The sequence below is a fragment of the Crocuta crocuta genome, unplaced genomic scaffold (assembly GCF_008692635.1).
Source record: "Crocuta crocuta isolate KB4526 unplaced genomic scaffold, BGI_CrCroc_1.0 scaffold233, whole genome shotgun sequence".
In the NCBI taxonomy this organism is placed as follows: domain Eukaryota; kingdom Metazoa; phylum Chordata; class Mammalia; order Carnivora; family Hyaenidae; genus Crocuta; species Crocuta crocuta.
This window is the reverse complement of record NW_027529526.1, coordinates 6953385-6973260: the sequence shown is the minus strand read 5'-3', so window position 1 is coordinate 6973260 and position 19876 is coordinate 6953385. Positions and strand designations below refer to the sequence as shown.

Below are 19876 nucleotides of genomic sequence, written 5' to 3'. Positions count from 1 at the left end.
GCATACACCATTGGGTTTGATCTGATAAAAATCCTTTGCATATTCATGATTGTTCACCTACAACGATAAATGAATGCTGTCAAAGATCATTCCAATTCAAACTTATGTGGGCATATACAGAAAACCACATGTTGATTATACAGATATACATACCAGAATGACAGAAAAGTTACATTTCTTTTTTCTAAATGTTTATTTATTGTTGAGAGAGAGCATATGAGTTGGAGAGGTTCAGAGAGAAAGAGGGACAGAGGATCTGAAACATGCTCTACGCTAACAACAGAAAGCCAGAAGTAGGGCTCGATTTTGAAAACTGTGAGATCATGACCTGAACCAAAGTCAGACGCTCAACCAACTGAGCCACCCAGGTGCCCTTGTATTTCATTTTATACCGTATTTTATCAATGGAGATGAGCACACTCGTCAAACATTTATTGTGTTTACCAGATAGATGTAGGGCAACTGTGCAAGAATAAATATATACCTGTCATGTCTCTTAAAGGGTTAAGCACGGACTTTCAAAAAAGGATCATTTGGTAACTCTAGATCTATAAACAGTATTCATTTGATTTCATTTCGTTCTCTACCGTGTTGTGGGAATCAGTAGATTTGTCTTTTTTTTTTTTCCCCTAATTTCTTTAACACTTATTTTGAGAGGATGACAGAGTGTGAGTGGGGGAGGGTCAGAGAGAGGGGGAGACACAGAATCTGAAGCAGGCTCCAGGCTCTGAGCTGTCAGCACAGAGCCTGACCTGGGGCTGGAACTCACAGGCCATGAGATCATGACCTGAGCCGAAGTCGGACACTCAACCGACTGAGCTACGCAGGTGTCCCGTAGATTTGTCTTTTTTCTTGCTGTGTCTGTGGAAATACCACTGTTGGTTTATCCATTCATCAGGTGAGGGACATATGGGCTATTTCCAGCTTTTGATGATTATGAATAAAGCCATGATATGACTTTAGGTGCAGGGTTTTCTGTGAGTATAACTTTTCATTTATCTTGGGTAAGTGCCTGAGTGCAGTTGCTGTGGGAGACTTCCAGTTTCTCCACATCCTTGCCAGCACTTGCATTTTCAAACTTTAAAACATTTTTGAGATGTTTTATAACTTCAGTCATCTAATAAGTGTGTACTGGTACCTGATTTTAATGTGCATTTCCCTAATGGCTAATGCTGTTTGTTTCTTCATATGTTCATTTGCTTGCTGTCCCCATATTGTCTTGAGTGAAATAACTCCAAATCTTTTGCTTTTTAAAAAATTGGGTCATTTATTTTCCATACATTGCTTATTTTTTAAGGTTTTTATTACTTTTATTTATTTTTGAGAGAGAGTATGAGCAGGGGAGGGGCAGAGAGAGAGAGAGAGAAAATGAGAATCCCAGGCAGGTTCCGCACAGTCAGCACTGTGCCCCACCTGGGGCTCAAACTCATGAACTGTGAGATCATGACCTGACCCAAAATCAAGAGTCAGACACAACCGACTGAGCCACCCAGGCGCCCCTCCCTCCATTATTTGTAAAGAATCTATCCTTCTCACTGCCTTGGGCCATTACTGTTCAAGGTCAGCAACTCCTTACTACCTATAGGATAGAGTCCAAACATCTTACGATGACATAAACAACGCCCTCATAATCTAGCCCCTGACAGCCCGCCCACTTATTTCTTTCTGCTCCTAAACATATTCTTTCCATGGCTGAACCATACTATCGACAAGTTCACAAGTGCCGCATCGTACTCTAAGTTTTGGACATGCTGTGTTGGAGGCCCTTTCTTCCAGATGACTTCCAACTGCTCTCCCAAGGCCCACATTAGAAACTTGGGAATTTTGAGAGAGCTAATGGCTTCTGAGCTAGTGTTGCTACTGGAATGTTACATCACTCATATATTTCTGCATTACAAATTGCCTAAAACATAGTGGCTTAAGACAACAAACATGTATGAGCTCACAGGTTGTGCAGGGCAGAAATTTGGGAGTGGTTTGGCTGGACGGTTCTGGCTTATCTGAGGTCACATGACTCCTCAGATACAGTCATCTGAAGGCTTGACCGGGGCCAGAAGATCCACTGCTAAGCTCACTCATACGACTTAGCAGAAGGCCTAGTTCCTTGATGATGTTGACAGAAACCTCACTTCCTCATCCATTGGGTCCTTACCAATGACACGGTGGCTACTTCCCCAGAGCGAGTGATCCAAGAGAAAGAGCCAGAAACTGCAATGTGCTTATGATCTAGACTTGGAGGTGTCATACCATTACTTCTGGCATGTTCTCTCTTTTAAAAAAAAATTTTAACATTTATTTATTTTCGAGAGAGCAAGGATGGAGATGGAGAGGAGGAGAGAGAGAGGGAGACACAGAATCTGAAGCAGGCTCCAGGGTCTGAGTGTCAGCACAGAGCCTGACATGGGCTCAAACTCAAGAACTGCAAGACCATGACCTGAGCTGAAGTCATGAGCGGTTCATGAGCTTAACCAACTGAGCCACCCAGGCACCCCTATCATGTTCTCTAGTAATCTCTATGCCCAATGTGGGGCTCAAACTCACAACCCCAAGATCGAGAGTCACGTGTTCCAATGACCGAGCCAGCCAGGTACCCCTACTTCTATCATACTCTATTGGTCACACAAACCATGGGGAAGAGGAGCATGCAGCCTGTAAGTACCAGGAGGCCAGGATCATTGGGGAACATCTTGTACTCTATCTACCAATTAAGAGCAGAGACTCAAAAAGACCCAGGTCAAATCCTGCCTCTGCCATGTATTAGCTGTATAGTCATAATTAAGTTACTTAACCTCTCTGATCCCTGATGCCACATCTATAAAATATGTGTAATAGTATTAACCTTATGAGATTGAGGTTGGACCTAAAAAAAGATGGTTGACGGAAACCAGCTAATCTATAGTAAACCCTTCATAAAAGTTAGATGCCCTTTAGAACCTCAGTGCCATTTCATATTATTATCCTATTCTTTGGTTTTGTTTTGTTTTGGTTTTGATATATGGGTTTCCTCTTCCTTACTTAAATTGCAGTTTTATTATTAACAACCAATGATTGAGCACCATCTTCATGCCAGACTCTATGTTCATGCCATCTCTCTGACAATCTATTACCACCGGAAGAAGAAATAAACATACTCATTAGGATCCTAAACCCTTCCATTTTCTACCTAGGACCTCAAGGTTACAAGAGATTCCTTCCGGATTTCTTTTGCCTGAATTATTCTTTCTATGTGTTGGCTATCACCCCTCCCAACTCCCATCACTCCAAGCCCTACTCTCTGCCTTTCTTTGCTCTGCTCTGGGTCCTGGGAGCCTAATCCTTCTGGAAAGCATCACAGAAGCCCTTTGCTTTCTGGTTTCCTTTGACTTCAGACAAAAGGAGGCACTGGCTAGAGATCAAAGGGCAGTAGATGAGCTTGGACTATTTTTTCCCTGATTCCTCTCTGTCTGGGTGTTGTGCCTCTGGCAAGGGCTGTGTCCTTCTGTGTCCCTCCTGCTGGCATGGGTGGGACTTGCCTTCTCTATGTCTCTCACTCTCACTTGGCCCAGAAACATTATTTCTTCTCCCTTGCCCTTTCAGGACTAGGGGTGTCGATGCCTTCCAGCTGTTGCAAATGATGGTCAATCTTAAGCTATTGTCTCAACTCCATGAACTTGCAAAATACATTATTCACTGTCATGGTTTTCCCCACATCACTTCTGATCAAGGAACACATTTCACAGCAAAAGAAGTGAGGCAACAGGCCTATGCCAGTGGGATCTACTGTTCTTACCTCGCAAGGAGCAGCCAGCCAGATAGATGGCGGGACACCCTACTGAAGACCTACCTCTGGCACCAGATAGGCACCATCATGAAAGTTCAGGATTCTATTTTACAGAGTGTGGCACACACTTTGATTCAGCAACAAACTTATCTTGCTGGATTCCCCGTAAATAAAATGCACAGGTCCAAGTATCTGGACGCACTCGCTCAGAATGTTGTTCTGATGTCCCGGAGGTCTGGGTGCCCAAGGAAAGACTGCTCTCAGCAGGTTCCGTCCAAGTCAACCATCATGGGCTCACCGAGTCATGAAACAAAAAGGCAAAGGAGGGAGTTGCTGTCCCTGCTGGGGTGTTAGGTGCTGGTAACCAAGGAGAAGGTAAGTGGCTGCCACGCAAGGAGGGCAGGGAGGACCATGTCTGCAACCCATGGGATTCTTGGGGCACCTCTTAGTACCTGCATGTCCAAAAGTATCAGTTAGTGGAAAAAAACAGGCATAAGCACTGAAGAGTCAGACCCTTTAGAAATAAAAGTTGAGGTCATTCAACCAGATAAAGAACCCACACCAGTTGATATCCTGGCTGGGAGCAAAGGAAGGAAACATGGAATGAGGGGTGGAGGAAGGAAGTTATAAATATCAATTCTGCCTAGTTATCAGCTGCAGAAACAAAGGCTGTTAAAACTATGTATGGTTTCTCTCTTACCCTATGTCCACACCTATACGTACATACACTTACTTCTTCTTTCTCTTTGTCTTTCTTCCTTCCCTTATATTTATGACGTATGTAAGTCTTGGTGGCTGTGGAGGGGGCCCAAAAGGTAAGAAGACAGGGCAGTGAGGTTGTAATTTTGAAAGATAAGAAATGGTAATAAGGGATGATTAGCAAGAAACAAAAGTACGTGACAAGCTTAGAAAAAAATGACAAAGCAGCATATGTAATTGAACCTAAGTTGCTGGTAAACTAACTAGAAATTAAATAAAATTCTTTGGGGCCTCCCGGGTGGCTCAGTCAGTTAAGTGCCCAACTCTTGATTTCAGCTCAGGCCATGATCTCATGGTTCGTGGGTTCAAGCCCCACAATAGGGTCTGTGTTGACAGTGTGGAGCCTGCTTGGAATTCTCTCTCTCTCTCTCTCTCTCTCTTCCCCCTCATGCACATGCTCTCTCTCTCTTAAAATAAATAATAAAAAACTTAAGAAAAATAAAGTTCTTCAATGAGGTCCCTGCACTTGATCCTTTCTTTCTTTTTCTTTTTTTTTTTTAATGTTTTATTTATTTCTGAGAGAGAGACAGCATGAGCGGGGGGTGGGGGTCAGAGAGAGAGGGAGATACATAATCTGAAACAGGCTCCAAGGCTCTGAGCTGGCTGTCAGCACAGAGCCCAACACGGGGCTCGAACCGCGAGATCGTGACCTGAGCCGAAGTCGGACGCTTAGCCGACTGAGCCACCCAGGCGCCCCAATCTTTTCTTCTTTCTAATGAACCATTAGGCCCTATAATACACAGGTGGCCATACAGCAATGAGATGTATTGCCCAAGCCCAATGTGAGGAAAACCCGCCTCAGCACTTTGGAGCACATCCAATTAGTGTTTGGTAATAAGGAGAATTAACGTTGTGTTCACTGCTGCCAAGCTCATCACAAACATGCTCTAAATGACCGGAACAGTGAAAGAAAAAGATCTGGGACTGCGAAGGCCATGCCTCTTAACTATCATGTAGCACACTGGGCCTCAGTTTCCTCCCCCGCAAAATAAAGGGGCCACCCGTATTGACAGATGAATGACGCATCAGAAGGTTTTTAGTTCTAAGGAACAGCAAAGCTGGCTCATACTGGCTTAAATTATAAAGGGAATTCACCGGCTCACGTACTTGAAAAGCCCATAAAGATCTGAAGAGCTTCCAGGCTCGCTCGAACACCTGAACGGGAACCAATTTCTGCCACACCATTTCTTGGTTCTGTGTCCCGGGTGTTACTAGTCTTCAGATCTGGGCGAACCCTTCGGTGGTAAACCGGGCTCCAGTTGTTCCCTGGGGCTACATGCCCTCCGGCATGGATGGCAGGAAGGGAAAAGCTCTGTGCCAAGGAGTGTAAGCAGCAAAGCGCTGAGATTTCCTCTAACCACGCCCCCTGAGGTCACGTGCCCCTTCCTGAGCCAATCACTGCCACCGGCGGTGGACGGGCGATCCGCCCTGCCTAGGTCTGCAGTGAGGTCCTTTCCCACCGCTCCCGGTGGATTCAGTGGGTCCACCCCCCCCACCCCCACCCTGCTCAACTGCATTGATTCCCACGTGGAACTGGCACAGCGGGAGTAGCAGGAAGGAGAGAAGGAAAGGTGCACAGTCAATCGACACATTTTCATGGTCAGTGAATTTTAAACTTTTTTGAGGTGAACAGAACCCCAATATATAACATATACATAAATGGAGCCCCTTCGCTAGCTGACATCGGAGCAGGGATTTAGAACCCTTTCTTCTGTTGCCCCTAAGCCCGGTGCTTAGAAACCTAGCGCTTCCTATCTGAGGAAACAGGGATAAAAGTAGTCTTTGGGTCCATCAGCTCTATTCCTTGCTACTGCTTAATAAGCAAATATCTACTAAGATAACTTGACAATGGCCTCCAGGTACTTCTGCGGGCCTTGTGCTATTAATTCTGTGCACGGCTCTGTGAACTAGATAGAAACATTAATTTTTATTAAGACTGCACTTTATGGTTTCAGGCTTCTCAACATAAAGATTGGTCAGTACCCAGCTATCATTTTTCAAGTTTACCAAAGCATGCAACCATTTACCTACATTTCTGATAAAGACCAGAGCGATGAAGCCACAGATCAGCCCAAATAGCTGAGAAATCTGACTATACACGGAGCCAAGGAGAAAGGGTTTCTTCAAATGGACAGTTACCAGAAACTTAGTTTCCTGAAAGACCCAGGGAATTAACAAAATATTGTATTTACTTTTATTTTTATTTATTTTTATTTTATTTATTTATTTTTGAAAGAGAGAGAGAGAGAGACAAAGCGTGAGTTGGGGAAAGATAGAGAAAGACACACACAGAATCCCAAGCAAGCTCCAGGCTCTGAGCTGTCCCAGGCTCTGAGCTGTCAGCACAGAGCCCGACGTGGGGCTCCCATGAACTGTGAGATCATGACCTGAGTCGAAGTCGGAAGCTTAACTGACTGAGCCACCCAGGTGCCCCAGTATTTACATTTAAAGTCACGTGGAAAGCATATTACATTTTGAAAAAGTTGAAGGTTCTCTGAATAAGAGCTTTGACCTAAAAATCTGAAATACCTAAACAAATTATTATTTTAAGTTCTAGTAAAATGTCCATGACATAAAATTTACTATTCTATTTTTCAGCGTATTGCTTAGTGGCATTAAGTGCATTCACACTGTGGTGCAATTCTTACCGGTGTTCATCTCCAGAACTTTTTTCATCTTGCAAAATGAAACTTCAGACCCATAAAGCAACAATTCCCTCCACAGCCTCTGGTAAGCACCCTAAATTTCTGTCTGTGAATTTGACTACTCCAGGTGCCTCATATAAATGGAATCATACGATATTTCTTTTTTAATGACTGGCTTATTTCTCTTAGCATGGTGACCTCAAAATTCATCCATGTTGTAGTATGTCAGAATTTCCTTCCTTTTTAAGGCTGACTTATATGTGTATATCACATTTTGTTTATCCATTTATCATTGTCGATGGCCGTTTGGAGTGGTTCCACCTTTTGGCTATTGTAAATGATGCTGCTATGAGCATGGGTGTGCACATCTCTCTTCAGGACTTGTCTTCAAATCTTTTGGATAAACACATACCAAGGGGCACCTGGGTGGCTCAGTCGGTTAAGTGTCTGACTTCAGCTCAGGCCATGATCTCGTGATTCGTGAGTTCGAGCCCTGTGTCAGACTCTGTGCTGACCGTTCAGAGCCTGGAGCCTGCTTCAGATTCTGTGTCTCCCTCTCACTGACCCTCCTTTCCTCATACTCTGTTTCTCTCAAAAAAAATAAACACTTAAAAAAAAACACATACTGAGAAATGAAACTGAATCATATGGATAAAATACTTTTAAAGAGACAGTTTTGCTTTGTGAAATTCCTTTAATGTATACTCGAAAGTAGCAAATACTCACATACGGAAGAATTCAGTGATTTCATTTTATAGCTGAACAAAAGATATGAAAGAGAAAGCAACCGGACAGTCTTTCGGAAGATCAAGTGGCTTCTTTCCTATTCATGGAGGTTTAAGCGATTCAGGGTTCGATTGTGTTCTCAGTTTGCATTTGTGTAAGTCTCGCAATCACAAAATCAAGTGTAAGGGATCCATAGTTTAATCCAGGTTTAACCCAGAGCACCGGCCCAAGAAAACAACGCTGTGCTTCAGGAGTGAGACAAAGAGGAGATTCTCCAGCAAGTGGGGAGAGACTGCCGGCTTACTCAAATGTAACCTATTTTTGCTTATCTATCCCACAGCCTTCCTTTTCAATCCAGCCGGGACACAGTGACAATGGAAACATGTCTCTATTTCTTCCTCAGTAGGGGAAGAGAACATCTCCTTGTGAAGATAGTTTCATTGTCTGAAAGTCATTTGTATCAAAGGTCCCATTTAATCAAATTTAGCTTCTTCCAAACATTATTTCTTAAAGGGAGTTGGCAAGTTCTCCGCAGCTGATGCCAGCTACTAAAACAATCATGCTTTCAAACCAAGAAGTATGGTATTGAAACTTCTCCCAACTCAATCGACTTCGCTGAAAAAAGAAAGCTAGCATTTTGCTCACATAAAATGGCAGTAACTCAAGCACAGGCCTCATATTGTGTCCTGGGTGGTGAGCAGCTGACACATAATAATTTGGTGTTGGGACCGTTGGAGAGAAAGAGTTTGTATTTCTCTACAATGAAGAAAGGCCACACTTTGGGTCAGGGCGATTCCCCCCTGAAAAGGCTGGAGAATATTTCACATGTGGCAACGAAGGCACTATCTCGTTCACACACTCATTAATAGTATCACCTTTCATTAACTGGGTAACAACAGATAATGAAAATTAATTGAACAAAACCCCTTTTGACAAACTCTTCAAAGGTGATGTCACAGACCATTGAATGAACTGTGGTGGGTTGGTTTTTTTTTTTTTGGTTTTATTTTGTTTTGTTTTGTTTTGCTTTGCTCAAGAGACCGCTCTCTGACTGCAAGTCATACGTCCCCAGGATGATCTGTGAATCAGAAACGAGGCTGGTTTTGTTGGAACAAAAACTAAGAATGTCACATATCTTCCAGAATGTCTTTCAGGTGATTCAAGTCAGTGCTACTTTAGACTCTTACCTAAACATTTCTATGTTATCGCCTTGTAACCTAGGCTTGTGACCGTAGATACAAAGCTTCCAGCAAAGATACAAGATTGCAGAGTATAATGAATGAGAGACTCCCCTCCTACCCTGTCCTGTTCCTTTCTTTCCCCTTCTTCCCAGGGGCATCCCTTTCTTGCCTCTCATACGTTGCCAACACCCTACTGTGTGTGGATGTCCCTTATATATCCTTACTGCGTATAGAGCCAACGTGGCTAAAGAAGTGCATTCTTGCTATGAGCATTCTTGTTTCAGGGTTTTTCCTTCTAGTGCAGGTGGGCTCAACTTGTAGTGTGCAGAAGAAGCCCCAGGGGAGATAGCTTGACACGAGAATTCCTGGGCCTACCTCTAGAGACACCCATTCACTAGGTGGAGAGAGAGGCCCTGGAATCTGCATTTTAATAAACACCGCTGGCAATTCTGAGTGGGGGACTGCCTGGCCTCACTTTTAGAAGCCACGTCCCTGAGGATGCCCCCCACCCCGGCCCCCAGCATCTCTGCCCCAACTCAGGCTGGTTAGGAATGCACTCCCTCGATGGAGAGTGGCAAGTCTCAGATGTCCCCCGATGCATTTGAGTGCAGCCACACGTTTCCGTAAACATAATTTGCCAGATTATTGTCTGTGGTTAATCATTAAGAGGAACTGATTCGGGCAGTAAGGTCCAGTCACACTTCTGCAGGGCTCGGGATAATTAAGGGCGGAAGTTCCTGTTTGGAGTGTTCCACGGCTGCCATGAACCGTGACTGACAGACTGGACAGGTAGGAATTCCAGACAAAATACCAGCTCCTGCAGAGCTTTGTGAGCTGGGAAACCGGCCAGTCCCTGCCCCTTGGCCCTCGGTTTTCTCAGGAGCAAGGGAGCTGTGTCTTACTTCTCATAGGTGTAAGGAAGATGACTAAAAACCCATGGAATCAAATGACATGCCACCCTTGAGATTCAACCTGAGGACATTCAGCAAAGGGCTCCGCCGCCACCGTGAGAGCATCGTAGAAGTTCTATGTTGTCTTCTTAGAAGCTCACCCAAAAAAGAAAAAAAGATCCAGGGTGAAGCACATCCTTTTTTTTTTTTTTAAATATTTATTTATTTTTGAGAGAGAGACAGAGTGCAAATGGGGGAGGGGCAGAGATATAGATGGAGACAGAATCTGAAGGAGGCCCCAGGCTCTGAGCTGTCAGCACAGAGCCTGAGGCGGGGCTTGATCTCACGGACTGTGAGATCCTGACCTGAAGTAGGCGCTTCACCGACTGAGCCCCCAGGCGCCCCAGCATGAAGCACATTTTTGAAACCAGGTACTCGACTGGGACTCCTCCTCAGCCGGTCTCATACTTAATCTTCATCCTTTGAGATAAAGCAGTGGGCTGTATAACTTCCTTCAGATTAGAGGCAACAGAGATGCCATCATTCCCGGGGCTGCATCCACAGCAAGGAGACACGAACAGGTGAAGTAAAGGTCTAAAGGAGAAGCAGAACTCAGTGATCCAACCTGAGGCCTTTCACTTTTTAAAATCATACACTATAATTGCATAGTTAGGTAATATGTGACTGAATTCTTCTTGTAAAATCATTACAGAGGAAGCTAAATTCCTCTCTGATCTTCCTCTGCAAACATCCTATTCTCCCAGGAGAGATTCACTGCTCTCAATCTAGTACCTTTGATATCTGGCTATATGCACATATATGCAGATATAGGTACCCCTTGAAAACATACGGTGTGGTCATATGTATATGTGTATGTATATGGTTTTTAAATATAAATGGTATCTCAGCATATACATCACTCCAAAACTTCCCTTTTGCACAGAACAATCCATCTGAGAGATCTGTTATTGCCTATGCATATAAATCTACTGGCTCTAACTGCTGCCTAGCCTTCCAAATTATGGGTGTCCCCCAATACCTTCAGTGAGTTCCTTAATGGTGGACACTTGAATGGTATCCTTGGGTTCGCTGAAATGAAAATGGCCAATGCACACCCTGTACGTGCCTCCTGAGCATATATGTGTGTTTCTCTAAGGTAGGTACAATAAGATTGAATTTCTGGGACATGGGGTATGCATATTTTTATTTCTAATAGTTATGATCCAATTGTCTCTAAAATAGATGTACTGATTGACACCAGTGGTGTATGAGAGTATGTATCTCATCTTTGCCAACAATGTTATTATCAATTTAAAACATTTTGCCCATCTGCTGACAGGAAAAGGGCATCTTGTTTTACTTAAATTTACACTTTCCTGATTTCCGGTCTGGGTGGGCATTGTTTCATGTTTGTTGGCCATTTATTCTTCCTCTGCTGGTGTCTACCTGTAATCTACCCTTTACCTATTTACCCATTTACACAACATTTAATGATTTTGCATGATCTTTTTTTAAACTAAACTCCGGGAGTTCTTTTTACATCCCGAATCCTAAGCTTTGGGTATCTACACTGTAAATGTTTTCTCCTGAGTTCTTCTTGAACTTTTCAACATTATCGATGATATCCTTGCATACTTTATTTAGTGAAAAGTTTCGGATTTTGATACGGTTATCTTTCCTGAACCTTTCTCTTCTGCATTTTGCTTTATTAAATGTCCTGTTTATGAATGCCTCCCCGAGGGTATAAATATATTTTTGTATATTTTCTCCTATTATGAAGCCTGTGTATTTTTCTGGCTCAGAGCACTGCCTGAATCTATGTGTCTTCCATTAGGGCTGGTAGGTGAGCAAGGATGCTGAAATCCTGTCTGAGAAGCAACAAGGTATGTTTACTTTTTTTTTTTTTTTTAATTTTTAAAAAATGTTTTATTTATTTCTAGGAGAGAGAGAGAGAGACAGCGTGAGCAGGGGAGGGTCAGAGAGAGAGGGAGTCACAGACTCCGAAACAGGCTCCAGGCTCTGAGCTGGCAGTCAGCACAGAGCCCGATGCGGGGCTCGAACCCACGAACCGCGAGATCATGACCCAAGCGAAAGTCGGACGCTTAACCGACTAAGCCACCCAGGTGCCCTTTTCTTTTTTAAATTTTTAAAAATGTTTTATTTATTTCTAGGAGAGAGAACAAGGTATGTTTTCAATGGGATCTGGCTGCAGGCGAGACTCAAGAGTGGGCTTCTTACGCTGTCTAAGGGGGCTGTCATACGTTGCAGCAAGAAGCTTTTCTGAGGGACATCATAGAACAAAAAGAAACCTTCCAGCAACAAATCCAGAAAGGCCTGCAGTGGCTTTCTCTGGAAATGGCCATGGCTCAAGACAGATATGCACTTGTTTAGGACTCTTAGGGTAACTCCACTTGAAGGGACTCAAACAATCTGCTCCGAGTTTCTAGGACTTCCCAGAGACAGCATTGTCTAATAGAAATACAATGTGAGCTACAGAGGTATTATTAAGGGGGAAACAAAAAGAGGGGCACCTAGGTGACTCAGTTGGTTAAGCGTCTGACTCTTGGTTTCAGCTCTGGACATGATCTCATGGTTCAGGGGATGGACCCCCATGTCGGGGCAGAGCCCGCTTGGGATTCTCTCTCTTTCTCTCTCTCTCTCTGCCCCTCCCCCTCAAAATAAATAAGTGAACATTTTTAAAAAGAATAAGTAAAAAGAAACAAGTAAAATAATTTTAAGGATTTAATCTAGCATTTCCAAAACAGTATCATTTTAATATGTAGTCAATATGGCATACTGTTCATGAGGCATTAAACATTTTTTTTGTACTGAGTCTTTGATATCTAATGTGTAGTTTAGACTCACAGCAGATTTCAGTTCAGATGGCCACACTTCAAGTGCTCATAGCCACCTATATCCAGGGGCTACTGTGTTAGAAAGCGCAACCCTGAAGATTAAGACCGGAACGTCCATGGTGTGCTAGAGGCATCTACTCTGTGTGTAGGAAGGTGTTTAGGTGATCACAGTCTGAATTTTCACCTTCCCCTAACAGCCCTGTCTTCTTCCTAACAAAAGTGTGTCATGACATCCATTGTTCCCACCTAGTGATATGGGTTAATCATCCTAAAGCCCAGTTTTGCTTGGATTATTTCCTGGAGAGGATGTTGTTGACTTTTAGGAGGAGGTGATCATTCAGCTGAAACCTGGAGGGTGGGTAAGAATTAGCCAGGGGGTCAGAGAGGACGATACGAACAAGGGGGCAGCTGGAATGGACAGGCTGCCGGTAAAGCAGATGTCTGATCCCAAGGGTGTGTAGGTTCTGCTGAGGTTAACAGGGGTCATCAGACATTTGTCAGTAGTGGATGTGACAGAAAAGCAAGACCAGAGACCAGGAAACTTGTGAAGAAAGTGCAGGATCCAGATAAGAAATAAGCAATTCCTTCCTCCCTCCCTCCCTTCCTTCCTTCCTTCCTTCCTTCCTTCCTTCCTTCCTTCCTTCCTTCCTTCCTCCTCCCCTTCCTCCCCTCCTCCCACAAACACTTACCAAATGCCTACTGTGTGCAGAAAGCAAAGCAGACAAAACCCACACCCTCACAGAACTTCAGTATACTGTAGGCAAGGAGATAAAGAGTGAGTAACAGAGTGTGAGCCTCAGGTTTCTGATCTCACTTGGTGAATGGTGGGGCCATTCTCTGAAATAGGGGTTCAGGATCCAGAGCAGGTTTGGGAAGAAAGATGATGGGTTCAGCTTTTTTTGGACACATGTTTGGGGTGTTTGGGGGACCCCTAAGTGGACCTGTACTACTAGCAGCTGCGTGTACGTATTTGGAGATCAGGAGATTTGGAAGGGACACATAGATTTGGGAGCCAGGACAGATCAAGAGTATTAAATCCCTGGGGCGCCTGGGTGGCTTAGTCGGTTAAGCGTCCAACTTTCGCTTAGGTCATGATCTTGCTGTTCGTGGGTTCGAGCCCCGCGTCGGGCTCTGTGCTGACTGCCAGCTCAGAGCCTGGAGCCTGTTTCGGAGTCTGTGACTCCCTCTCTCTCTGACCCTCCCCTGCTCACGCAGTCTCTCTCTGTCTCTCTCCTAGAAATAAATAAAACATTAAAAAAAAAGAGAGAGAGAGTATTAAATCCCTTGCAGTGAATGAAAACATCCTGGGAGGAAGTGTAGAAGCAGGAGTCACAAACTCAATGTGCACAGTGGTCAGGTGAGTTACGAATGTATGTGGATTGGGTCATATATGAGACATGGAAAGTGTTGGGTACATGGCTACCCGGAGAGGATGTCTTCCACCTAAGACACATCCTGTGGGCCACCATTTGCAGCCTATAGACTTTCAGAACTCTCCCTTACCTCCCATTTCTTATAAAGATTCTCGTGGCAGGTAGCTAGCCGTTCATAAAAATTCACTTTAATGTTCTTTTGGGTCACTGCATTTGCCAGCTTCCCTTGCCATTACAAGTGGCCATGTGACTGGCTTCCAGCCAGTAGGACATGAATGGAAGTGGTGTGCGCCACTTCCCAGCCAAGGCATTGAAGCAGAAGGGAGGCTCCCTCCTCTTTCCTTCCTCTGGCCAGATGTAGATGATGAAGTCTATGGGCTTTGGGCTCCATCAAATGGAAGGAACCAGGGTCCCTGTTATTGTCTAGAATAAAACCACCTACCAATCAGGACACCTGCTTTTGACTATTAGGTCAGTGATAAGTAAACCTTTGTCATATTTGAGCCATTATATATGTTTGGCTCCCTTTATCACGTCAGCCTATCATGATCTACCAAATACATTTCTAATCCAACAAATACGAAAGTAGCCCTCCCTGTGAGCTCTGTAAGGGCAGGGACCATGCATGTCTAGTCCATTGCTGTATCCTCAACACCAAGTCCAGGGTATATCATGGAGTAGATACTCAATAAAATTTGGGGATAAAGCTAGGTATGTTTCATGGAGCATTTGCTAGACGCTGTGTTAAATCTTTTATGTGCTGTACACTGTTTTATTTCGTGTTCATGGCAACTCTATAAGAAAGGTTCTATTATTGTCTCTTTTGTCCCCACGAAGAACACTTAAAAAGGTTATAGCTGGGTGAAAGGTGACAGATTCATCCAAGCAGGGTGATTTCAGAACCCACACTCGAAAACACTGGTATACAACCATATGCATAGCTACCTTAATTTAAGTCACATGATCTCTCCCTCCAAGGATACCCTCAGCTCCTTCCCTCTGCTTAGTAAAGCCCCACCTTCTTCAACCTTCCCAGGACCCCTTGATTACTCTAATTACTGCAGCAGGAATTTCATATATATCATTCCTGTAACAGGGATCCCACATATCTCTCTGCCTCTAGAAAGAAACTATACTAACCTTAAGGGTAGCAGAATATCTTAGACATCATTTATTTTAGTGTCCCTTACAGCATCGAGGAAGATGGAGGGACTACTATGTGCCAGGTGCTCTTGAGGCACTGGGGACCCAAATATAAACAAGATAGTCAATCCACTCCCTCAGAAAGCTCTTAAGTCTTGTGGGGTAAGCAGACATTTTAAAAATGTAACTTCTGCAGTAAGAGAGGCAGGAGAATTCATTTTGGAGGAGGAAAGAATGCCTTCCCAGAGTGTATGATCTTCGAGCCGAGCTTCTGATAAAGTAGGAGTTTTCCAGTTGTCTAAGAGGGATCCTCATGAGCAGGGGAAGCACGCACAAAAGCATGGATGCATCAAGATACCCGTGCTGTTCTGGATGAGTGAGGTATTGACTTGCCAGAATGTAGGATTCATTAATTCATTTGTTCATGCATTTATTTGACAGATTCTGAGTAAACTTAGAAGGTGCCACGCGTCGTACTTTAAATGCAGAGGATTCAAAAGTGAGCAAAACAGATATGATCCCTACCCTTGTGGAGCCTAAAATCCAGTGTGGATTGTGGTTGAGAACAAAGCTCTAACAATCACGTGTGAGGAGGGAAGGGGGAAGCGAGAGCCAACCATGTGAGGAATTGGGGGGATGGGCTGAGCCAGACTGTAAGAGACCTCCAATACCATGCTAGGGAGATGGAAATAGCCCGGCCTCTTTGACAGTTCTCAATTTTATCTACCATCTCCTCCTTGAAGGTATGTGACAGTCCTCTAAAGAGCCTCTTTCCCTCTCATCCTCCCCCCCACCCCTGCACCATCACCCCCACCGCAAACAAGAGTGATTTTTCAAATGAGAAGATCATGTTACGTTCTGTGTTAGGCAGAAGTCTAAGATGGCCCCATGATCTCCAACACTCTGGTGTTGCTCTGGTGATTATGTTATGGTACACAGCAAAAGGAATTCTGCAGATACAGCTAAGGCTACTAATCCGTCGACCTTAAAAACAGGGAAGTTATCCAGGTGAATCTACCTAAAGAGTTTTCTCCAGCAAGCGGAAGGGCAAGTCACGGAGACTCAAAGCCAAGGAGTTTTCAAAGGACTCAACGTGCTGTTGCTGGCTTGAAGACGAAGAGGTTCATGTGGAAAGGACCTAAGAAGGGCTTGCAGGAGTGGACAATGAGCTCCAGCCAACAGCCAGCAAGGAAACAGGGACCTCACTCCTCTACCTGCAAGGAACTGGATTCTACCACCCACATGAGTGAGCCTGGAAATGGATTCCTTCTTTCCCAGAGCCTCCAGATGAGAGTTCAACCCAGTCAATGCTTTGCCAGTAGCCTTGGGAGCCCCTGCACAGAGATAGGCCAGCCATCCCATACTGGGCTTTTGACTTCCAGAACTACAAACTAATAACTGCGTGTTTTTTAAGCCACTAAATTTACGGTGATTTGTTCCACAGCAATAGAAAATGAATACATCCCCTGCTTCTATCCCTCCAACAAAACTCCTACCACGGGCTTGCCATGTCTCAGCATTGAAACCTATAAGGTGGTTTTTTTTTTTTTTTTTAATTGTGATTTCACAGATGAAGAGACTAAGGCTTAGAGAGTTGAAATACTTGTCCTAAGCTTACTGAACTACTGAGGGTCAGGGCTGAGATTTATGCTCAGCCAGTCTGAACTCGGAATCCGCACCCTATGGCTTCTCTTTAACCCTATGGTAGGTTCACCTCCCTTCCTGAAGGACTCCTATTCACTCATCCAACCTCATTCTTTTTTTTTTTTTTATGTTATTTATTTTTGAGAGAAAGAGGGAGGGAGGGGCAGGAGGGGAGGGACAGAGGATCCTAAGCAGGACTCTGTGCTGACAGCAGAGAGCCTGATGGGGGGTTCAAACTCACAAACCCATGAGCTCATGACCTGAGCCAAAGTCAGGCACTTAACCAACTGAGCCCCCTTGGCGCCCCTCATCCAACCTAATTCTTTGACACTACTCTCACTTCTGCTCCTTGTAGCCTGAGTAGCAGCCACACCACCACCCTCTCTATTCCTTGACTTTGCACATATGGCTCCTTCTGCCTGGGATGCCACCTGTCTCCTCCCTCGGTTTTTTCCTTGGCTGACCTAAATGGTGCTTTTGGCCTTGCCTAAGATGCTACCTCCCCGGGGAAGTCTTCCTTGACTCTCCCAAGCTGGGTACATACTATTCCAGCATTCCCCTAGCACCTCATACCTCCCTTATCAGAGCACAGAAACCCCTGTGTTGGACCCGTTCACTCAGTGGGGCTCTTCACTAGACTGTGAGCTCCTTGCTGGCCAAGGCTGTGCTTTGTTCATCACCAAATCCCTAGCACATATCTGGAGCCAGTAGGTACTCAATAAATATTTACTGAGTGAATGGATTAAAGTACTTTATTTAGGAGGCAATGGCAGTCGTCTGAGGTCTTGAAGCAAGGGAGTAACCTTATCAGACTTGTGCTTACAAGGACAAGCTAAGGCCAAGTCTTGTGTGCAAAGGAGCATCCTCATCAACGTCTGAGGATGAAGAAGTTCATTTACATTGTGGTCTTGGATTTCTTGAGCTGGGAAACTTGGCTCTTATCTCTTTTTGACAACATCTGGATGGATACTGGATATTGCCAGAAACTGTCACGGTCATGGAACGTGGAAAAAAGCTCGTGACTGGGGTTTAGGGCCTCGAAATTCCACTAGAATTAGGCGCTGCCTGCCGATAAGGCTGTGCGAAGTCACGGCAACATGGGAAGCCACGACCTTGACCATGGGGGGAACCTGGAGCCATTCTCTGAAGATCACACTCAGGCCTAGGCCCCTCTGTCTCTACCGGCGCTCACGGAGCGCGCAGTCCGTCAACTTCTCCTTAAATATGCAAATGCTGCTTGCGGCCGTGGAGGGCTGGAAGGCCTTCCGCATTAAAGGCAGCACTTACTGCTCCCAGCGGGAGGTCAAGTGATGCGGTCAGAGAGGCTCCCTTAGAGACGCTGCGCGTCTCGGTTTCCTCGTCGGCCCGAAGGGCACTCCCCAGACGACGCGGCCTTGAAGGACCAAGGGGCGCCGGGAAAGGTGAGAAAGTCAAGATGCGTACAGGTAGCTCTACACGCAAGGAGAGGAGCCAGTGGGCCGAGGGAGAGGCAGCGCTGATCCCCGCCTAGGCACGGGCTCCAGGCCCTGCAGCAGCGGGGTCTCGGAGTCCTGAGTCGTGCGTCCGCGAGAGGGGCCGAGATTCCCGTCGCGCGCAGCGGGAGAGAGGAGCGGACGGGGCTCGCGAGGCGCGGCGAGGAAGCGAGGGGCGGGTCTGGGCGCCGCGCCTCCCGCGCTCCGGCCGCAGTTCTGGGCGCTGGGGGCGGGCAGGGGAGGAGCCACGTGGGGAGGAGCAAAACCTGCAGGCCCCGGCAACCTCCGGCAGAGCCAGAGCGGCGGGAGCCCGGCCCCGGGCGCACTGCCCAGGGAGAGCGCGCCGTCCGGGCCGAGCACGGCCTCAGCCCTTCCAGCCTGCGCCGGCGCTTGCGTTCGGTGCGCAACCGGGGAGGAGGGCCAGTGCTGACCGGGCGAGGGTCCCAGGCGCCTAAACTGTCCCAGAGCTGCCGGGCCGCCCGCCGTCCCTGCCGGCCCAGCGGGGCGCAGCCCGTCCCGCCACCTACGTCCCGGCTGCACCATGGATTCTTCGGAGAAGAAGATCTCGGTGTGGATCTGCCAGGAGGAGAAGCTGGTGTCTGGTCTCTCCCGCCGCACCACCTGCTCGGACGTGGTGCGGGTGCTGTTGGAGGACGGCTGCCGGCGGCGACGGAGGCAGCGGCGGGGCAGGCGGCGAGGGACGGCCGGCGACTCTCCAGGCCGGGAGGAGCTTCAGGAACTCCTGGACGAAGACGAGGACGACGACGACGAGTCGCTGCCGCAGGGCATGCTGTGCGGGCCCCCGCAGTGCTATTGCATCGTGGAGAAGTGGCGGGGCTTTGAGCGCATCCTGCCTAACAAGACGCGCATCTTGCGCCTCTGGGCCGCCTGGGGTGACGAGCAGGAGAATGTGCGCTTCGTGCTGGTGCGCAGCGAGGCGTCACTACCCAACGCGGGCCCCCGCAGCGCCGAGGCGCGCGTAGTGCTCAGTCGCGAGCGCCCCTCCTCGGTTCGGGGCGCCCCGGCGCGGCCCAGCCTCGCCATGACCCAGGAGAAGCAGCGGCGGGTGGTGCGCAAGGCCTTCCGCAAGCTGGCCAAGCTCAACCGGCGGCGCCAGCAGCAGCCGTCGTCGCCCTGTTCGTCTACTTCGTCGTCCACCGCCTCGTCCTGCTCGTCGTCGCCGCGCTCCACTGAGAGCGCATCGGTGGAGCGCATGGAGACGCTGGTGCATCTGGTGCTCTCCCAGGACCACACCATTCGCCAGCAGGTGCAGCGGCTCCGGGAGCTGGATCGCGAGATCGATCGCTACGAGGCCAAGGTGCACCTGGACCGCATGCGGCGGCACGGAGTCAACTACGTGCAGGACACTTACTTGGTGGGCGCAGGCATCGAGGTCGATGGGCCCAGCCCTGCAGAGGAGCCCGAGGC

General features: G+C 46.6%; 1 protein-coding gene across 1 annotated transcript in view; it reads left to right on the top strand.

Moving 5' to 3' along the window:
- Positions 1–18759: 18759 nt before the first annotated feature.
- Positions 18760–19876, top strand: part of RASSF10 (Ras association domain family member 10) — a 2237-nt gene continuing 1120 nt past the window's right edge. The window contains 2 exon segments of the mRNA XM_077761068.1: positions 18760–19873; positions 19875–19876. The exon segment at positions 19875–19876 is cut by the window's right edge and continues 1120 nt beyond it. Coding sequence (XP_077617194.1) covers positions 18990–19873; positions 19875–19876 — 886 coding nt within the window. The 5' untranslated portion in view covers positions 18760–18989.